Source organism: Coregonus lavaretus, assembly GCF_964263955.1.
Source record: "Coregonus lavaretus genome assembly, contig: HAP1_SCAFFOLD_79, whole genome shotgun sequence".
NCBI lineage: Eukaryota > Metazoa > Chordata > Actinopteri > Salmoniformes > Salmonidae > Coregonus > Coregonus lavaretus.
In genome coordinates this window covers 684,680-692,374 of record NW_028157882.1, presented here as the reverse complement: position 1 = coordinate 692,374, position 7,695 = coordinate 684,680, and the positions used below count along the sequence as shown (strand labels likewise).

General features: G+C 43.8%; 1 protein-coding gene across 1 annotated transcript in view; it reads right to left on the bottom strand.

Annotated features, from left to right (window-relative positions):
- Window positions 1–356: 356 nt before the first annotated feature.
- Window positions 357–7,695, bottom strand: part of LOC311124725 (myosin-13-like) — a gene marked incomplete at both ends in the record, with an annotated part of 29,672 nt that continues 22,333 nt past the window's right edge. Inside the window, 7 exons of the mRNA XM_084198829.1 lie at window positions 357–404; window positions 4,752–4,883; window positions 5,205–5,300; window positions 5,396–5,500; window positions 6,887–7,057; window positions 7,196–7,321; window positions 7,466–7,669. Of these exons, the coding sequence (XP_084054955.1) occupies window positions 357–404; window positions 4,752–4,883; window positions 5,205–5,300; window positions 5,396–5,500; window positions 6,887–7,057; window positions 7,196–7,321; window positions 7,466–7,669 (882 nt within the window). The remainder of the gene's footprint in view (window positions 405–4,751; window positions 4,884–5,204; window positions 5,301–5,395; window positions 5,501–6,886; window positions 7,058–7,195; window positions 7,322–7,465; window positions 7,670–7,695) is intronic.

Below are 7,695 nucleotides of genomic sequence, written 5' to 3'. Positions count from 1 at the left end.
ACCAAGATGACCAATTTGAAGGGGCAGTTTCCAATACACAGATTAAGGCTAATCCTGGACTAAACAGAAGGGGTTTGTTGAATAGGACAATTACAAGTGTTCCACCTTCCCAGCTCCTTCAGATCTACAAACACCAAAATCACAATGGGGTCTAGTTGAAGTTATCTTCTGGACTGGGCTATAGTTGTATTCCAGCTGGCAGTTATGGGGAGAATGTGTTTGAGTATGTCTGTTGGTCATGGGAAGAACACTCCTGCGGTCCTGGGAGGTCCATGTCTGGGGGCGGAGGGGGGTCTCAGAGAGGGGTCTGGGGCTGGAGAGAACACAGGGTCTGGGTGGGGGCGGTGGGTAAGGCTTCATACACCCCCACCCCCGGGTACCAGGTCAGCCCACAGCTCCCCCACCTGGAGAGAGAGGGAACTACAACAACACTCAGTCCATAGCACAGTCAATACAGTCATATTCTATTCCAGTCGTGTGTATGTGTGCCTGTGTATATAGTAAAAATCACGTATAGACTGTAATGGCAGGTTGTCATTATAGGTGATATGTGTGTGTTTATCCTGAACTTTATTGCTGTTTTTAATATTGTTTTATATAATGTGAGAGCTCTAAGGGGTCTACCACAAAGCAGGATCAATAACTTTAAATGTTTTAGAAAGATAAGCTTGAAATTGGGATGGTCTAATTGACTCAACAACCAAAAAAAACATATTGAAGTTTAGCTTTCTTAATTAACCTGAAAATCAGTAGTTCTTTAGGGTTTGGCAAGGCCTGGCTAACTCATTGATTCTGCTTTGTAGTAGACCCCTCAGAGCTCTCACATGATATAAAAACAATATTAAAAACAGCAACTTTGTAGTAGAACCCTCAGAGCTCTTATATAGACCCTCTGCTGAGTGAGGTTTCTAATGTATTTACTTCTTTGACGTCGGTGTCCTCCTTTTCTTCTTCGACAGGTCTCTCTTCTTCCCCTTCTTTGACTGCTCTCTCCTCCACCTCCTCTTTGACTGCTCTCTCCTCCACCTCCTCTTTGACTGCTCTCTCCTCCACCTCCTCTTTGACTGCTCTCTCCTCCACCTCCACTTTGACAGCTCTCTCCTCCACCTCCTCTTTGACAGCTCTATCCTCCACCTCCTCTTTGACAGCTCTCTCCTCCACCTCCTCTTTGACTGCTCTCTCCAACACCTCCTCTTTGACTGCTCTCTCCTCCACCTCCTCTTTGACTGCTCTCTCCTCCACCTCCTCTTTGAGTCCTCTCTCCTCCACCTTTGTAACTCCTCTCTCCTCCATCTCGTCTTTGACTGCTCTCCTCCACCGCCACGGTGACAGCTCTCTCCTCCACCTCCTCTTTGACAGCTCTCTCCTCATTTTACATTTTAGTCATTTAGCAGACGCTCTTATCCAGAGTGACTTACAGTTAGTTAGTGAGTGCATACATTTTCATACTGGCCCCCCGTGGGAAACGAACCCACAACCCTGGCGTTGCAAGCGCCATGCTCTACCAACTGAGCTACAGGGGACACCTCCTCTTTGACTGCTCTCTCCTCCACCTCCTCTTTGACTGCTCTCTCCTCCACCGCCTCTGTGACTGCTCGCTCTTCCACCTTTGTAACTCCTCTCTCCTCCACCTCCTCTTTGACTTCTCTCTCCTCCACCTCCTCTTTGACTGCTCTCTCCTCCACCTCCTCTTTGACTTCTCTCTCCTCCACCTTTGTAACTGCTCTCACCTCCACCTCCTCTTTGAGTCCTCTCTCCTCCACCCCCTCTTTGACTACTCTCTCCTCCACCTCCTCTTTGACTCCTCTCTCCTCCACCTCCTCTTTGACTCTTCTCTCCTCCACCGCCACTGTGACTGCTCTCTCTCTTCCAACTTCTCTGTGACTGCTGTCTCTTCCAACTTCTCTGTGACTGCTCTCTCTTCCAACTTCTCTGTGACTGCTCTCTCTTCCAACTTCTCTGTGACTGCTCTCTCTTCCAACTTCTCTGTGACTGCTCTCTCTTCCAACTTCTCTGTGACTGCTCTCTCTTCCAACTTCTCTGTGACTTCTCTCTCCTCCTTTTAGTCTGCTTTCTTCTCTACCTCCCTTTCTTTTTCTTTACCTTCCATCTCCTCCTCCTCTTCATACGTGGTGCTCTGAGGTGGATCTGGGTGAATTCCATATAGCTAGTTAGCACAAACTACTTTACAGAGTGGTTTTCTAAAGTTGTTCGCTACCTAGCTAGTACAAGCTATATTACATCAGGGGTTGGAACTGGTTCAGTGAACAGAACCGAAAACTGGAAAATAAATAAATGTTTTGAGGAACAGAAAACAGAACCGGGAACGGAAGTGATCTATAATGTTCTTCAATAGAACTGTTATTTTAAAAGCATGGGAACCCGTTAATAACGTTATTTTACTTTCCAGGCATTTTTTTTACAGTCCCACAGAAAACACAACAAAGTAGGCCTTCCGAGTGGCACAGCGGTCTAAGGCACTATAGCCCCGGGTTCGATCCCAGGCTGTGTCACAGCTCCCGGCTGTGACCGGGAGACTCATGAGGCAGTGCACAATTAGCCCAGTCTGGTTAGGGTTTGGCAGGCCTGATTTCCTTGTCCCATCGCGCTCTAGCAACTCCTTGTGGTGGGCTGGGCGCCTGCTCTGTCGCCAGTTGGGTGGTGTTTCCTCCGACACATTGGTGCGGCTGGCTTCCGGGTTAAGCGAGCAGTGTGTCAAGAAGCAGTACGGCTTGGCAGGGTTGTGTTTCGGAGGACGTATGGCTCTCGACCTTCACCTCTCCTGAGTCCGTAGGGAGTTGCAGCGATGGGACAAGACTGTAACTACCACTTGGATATAAAAAGGGGTAAAAGTAACAATAAAATAAAAAGTATAAATAAAAAACCCAACAAAGTGCCCATGCAAAGCCCTCAGTCTGTCACTCAGAAACGTCTTCCAGTGTCTGCCTGCCAGTTGAACATGTTTGCCTGTGTGTGTGTGTGTAGGCTACCTGTCCTCCGAAGCATAGTGTTATGATGAGTTTCTATCTACACTATGCCCTAACGTCATAACACATAGGCTACAGCTACAGTGATTCAGAAGACAGGGAGAGAGATTTTTGTATAACTGAAGAATGGATTAACTTTTTCAATGCTAGTTAAGGATACCATAGTTATCACGTTTCACGTTGGATTTAATAACTACAAAAAGGTAATCTGGTGCCGCTCTGCACACACAAGTTTGTTAGCTAACTAGCTCTGGTCCAGCGTAAAATGTTTTCTTAATTCGTGAGCGAAACCCTCACTCTGTCACTCAGAAACGTGTAAAATGTAAAAAAACGGTTGATTTCAGGTAAAAAAGGGAACAGAAAGGAAGGATATAAACCAGTTCTTTATTTGGGTTGGAACCAGTTCAGAACTTTATTTTGCTGGTCGGAACAGTGGAACAGAATGAAATAATGGTGGCACAGTATGGTGGTAGGGGAGATTGGGGTAGGTTGAGCCAAAGGGGCACGTTGAGTTACCGTTGTTTCCTAGAACCCATACACACAATTCATAATTTGACCAAATAATTAGGAAGAGCTCATCATTTCATGGAGTCTGTGAAGGTAGAAACCACATGGAAAAAGTGGTAAGCAAGTTAGGTCCAAAAAAACAGATATTCACCAAGTCAAATTAATAAAAATGTTAGGTTTCGTGATGGTTGTATCTAAACCAAAGTAGATCATTTTAAGATTGTTCTATAAATCAGTTGGGGTCTCTATAAGCTTCTCTATGAGGTCTTAAACCTGGCATGAAAGTGCCTCCTTGTAGCTGTGTGGGTCTAATATAGTCAAAATGTTTGCCTTGGGGTAAGTTGAGCCAATGGCCATGTCACACCCTGATCTGTTTCACCTGTCTTTGTGATTGTCTCCACCCCCATCCAGGTCTCGCCCATCTTCCACATAATCCCCAGTGTATTTATACCTGTGTTCTCTGTTTATCTGTTGCCAGTTGGTTTTGTTTCAACAAGCCTACCAGCAGTTTCCCCCTTGCACCTGTCTTTGTCAAGTTCCTGTTTTTACCATGGTTATGCATATGCTTCTCATTTTTTAAATTTTAGAAACGTTTAAATTTGGGCCTGTCCATAGTGTAAAGAATTAAAACTATCATTTTGATGTTCTGGATGGTCAGTCCTTACATCCATAGCTCAGTCTATGAATTTGAGAGAGGTTACATTTCTCCCTCAGCTGATGTGACCACATTGTTGTTGTTGGAATCCCAGATTGCTCCTTTAATTAAAATACAATATTTGTATGGTATGAAAAAGCTGTTTGCAGAGTAATAAGTCCACAGTCACAAAGGAAGTGTATGTAGGTCTACATGTATTTAATCAATGCTCAACATTTCACCATGAAAATCATATTTTATGCAACACAGGAAAATGATAAGACTTGGTCTTGTTTATTCAGCAACTTCTTTGCCCTGTAAGAAGAAAGAATGGATCAGTATTAATAACAGACATGCTAAATATATGAACACTTGGAAAGAATATAATGGATCAAGCATTTTCAAGCTCAGTGCTCAGCTTGGATTTCAATTTTGAGGTACTAACTTGAAATAATATTTTTGTTGTTGTTGCCCTACCTGACATTTTCTTCTCAGAGATCTTAAATACAGTTGAGTGAGTGTAAAAGGTCTGTATTGACCTCTGTGAAGACTGAATCATAGGTGGTGTTGATGTGGTCATATTTGAACATGAGTCAGGTATAGGTTTAGCAGCAGTTCTGTACCTTTCCAGTGTCACAGGTCTTGGCTCTGAGCTTGTTGACCTGAGTCTCAGCGATGTCAGCACGCTCCTCAGCCTCCTCCAGCTCATGCTGAACCTTCCTGAACTTAGACATGTGCTGGTTTGCTGCTTCCTCCTGGGTGAGGAAAATACAGGGAGAGCAGAACATCAGTATTTACACTTTAAAATTAAAATATACATTTTTAAAGGTATTTTCAACAAAGCAAATATTGGCTGATTTAGGATAGCAATGTATATAGGGAGATGGATGATACAGCAGAGAAAGTGAATGGAGGTACAGGGAATCAAACCGCTGCCTCCAACCCTACCACTAGACCAGCCCCCAGTACAGCAATGTGAAGTAGCAACACTTACTTAAACTAAACTGCATGGACATTAAGTTTTGTAGGGGGATTTAATTTTTCTCGAATTAATGCTTTCAGAATATTTCACTCACCGCTTCCTCAGCCTGCCTCTTGTAGGCCTTCACTTTCAACTGCAGCTTATCTACCAGGTCCTGAAGTCTGCTAACGTTCTTCTTATCCTCCTCAGTCTGTGGGAGAAGATCAAAGAATCAATGTCCCATAGTTTTATACACAAACCTGTCTGTGTTAGTGTCAAGTGTGTGAAGAAGGCACTTTCTCTTACCTGGTAAGTGAGCTCCTTGACTCTACGCTCATACTTGCGGACTCCCTTGACTGCGTCTACACCTCTTCTCTGCTCGGCCTCCACCTCAGTCTCGAGCTCACGCACCTTTGTGGAAGAAATAAACGTATTTGTTTGAGGTGGTGAAATCAGAAGTAACAAATCTTTGTAACCCAGAGGTGTAGTGTTCTACCCAGTCAAGGAGGCACAATTGTTATCTGTCCCTATGTACTTCTAAACATTTAATTGAAGGGGTCTGTAATAATAACAACAACTTTTCATTATCTAGGTCAGTGGTTCCCAAAGGGGAATTTACATTTAAATGTGTTTATGAATATTTCTAGCAAGAACAGATTAAACTACCAGTGATCTGTGGACAAAGTTTAGAGAGTGCAATACAGTACAATGTAATATTAGTAATCCACAATTTACGTTCTTCACCCTTAGACGCACAACATGGTTCTGGGAGGCTCACAGTGATACTGGTATCCACAGTACTCTATCCATGATCCATTTCTTCCAACTCAATTCTTCTTGTATTTCTATGTCCATTCTGGAAAGCTTTTCTAAGTGTATGGTGCAGTACCAGAATGGCCACTAGAGGACCCTACTTGCCTGAACTCATTCTTTACTTATAGATTTGTGTGTATTGTTGTGAATTGTTAGATACTACTGCACTGTTGGAGCTAGGAACAAAAGCATTTCGCTACACCCGCAATAACATCTGCTAAATATGTGTATGTGACCAATAACATTTGAATAGATTTGCAGTTTAGAAGTCTTCCACGACAACTGTACAAGCCTGAATGAAGCAACTGGATAAATACTTTTTTATATCGAAGGTCTTGGCTCCAATTCTTCTCAACACCACTACTTAAGTATAACATATTCCCCAAATGTTTAAAAATATATATAAATGCACCGTAATTTAAGCTTTATAAATGTTCTCTCCGCCCCATGGCAAAATGTGTAGAATTGCAAGAAATTAGCTCTAAAACTACAACATTCCAACCGGGCACACAATGGTTGAATCAATGTTGTTTCCACGTAATTTTCAATGAATTACATTGAACCAACGTGGAATAGATGTTGAAATGACGTTTGTGCCCAGTGGGTTTTCTCTCTGCCCAAAGGCAAAATGTGTAGAATTACAGGAAATTAGCTTTAAAACTGCAGAATGTTGTTTCTGGTGCCAAAAAGTGACTTTAAAATGTTATTTCCCAGGGGCCGAGACTTGATTAGTCCAGCCACGCACTGCAGAAGTCATAGTAAAACTAAAGTAGGAGTTGTGTTCTGATATTATGAGGGGGTCCCTGATGAATTCTCTATCACAAAAGGGGTCCGCGAAGCAAATCTGTTTGGGAACTCCTGATCTAACTGGGTTATTGAGAGAAAAAGTCATTAAACAATTATCCTGTGTATTTTTATATGATCAAATACATTTCCAGCAATCTGTCTTTCAATCCACTCTAATCCATCCTGCTGTTAACTCACCCTGGACTCCAGTTTCTGGAGCTGCTTCTTGCCTCCCTTCATGGCCAGATTCTCAGCCTCATCCAGGCGGTGCTGCAGGTCCTTGACTGTGACCTCCAGGTTCTTCTTCATCCTCTCCAGGTGAGAGCTGGTGTCCTGCTCCTTCTTCAGCTCCTCAGCCATCATGGCCGCCTGGCAAAGTAGTTTGTTTAATTAATGCACCAATTGGCACCAATCATAACATTCCTCTGAGATCTTTGTTGTTCTTAACCAGCCCAGCTACAATTGGACCTTGGGGACAAAGGAAGTTGATGTAATTCCAGGACTCACGTCAGTGATGGCCTTCTTGGCCTTCTCCTCTGCATTCCTGGCCTCCTGGACGATGTCGTCCACCTCTCCCTGCACCTGCACCAGGTCAGTCTCCAGCTTCTTCTTAGTGTTCAGAAGGCTGGTGTTCTGAAGGAGGAAACATGACAATTTGTTTGACTCACAAGTCACAAGGCTTAAATTACGAAAATCTAAAAGCAAGCAATGTCGAATTCCAGGTGTGTAAACAGTATGCTTGGTTGAGTTTAATTGGAAATGGCTTTTGACCCATACCTGGGAGTGCAGCAGTCCAACATGCTCGCTGGCGTCTACCAGCTCAGTCTCAGCCACTTTGCGGCCTCTCTCTGTCTGCTCCAGAGCAACTCTCAGCTCCTCGATTTCAGCCACCATCAGACCGTTTCTGCGCTCCACCATGGCTGCCTGTTCCTTAATGTCCTCTGCGACACGAACAGCGTCATCAAGGTGCAATTGGGCATCCTGGGGTTCACAATGACATATGTTCA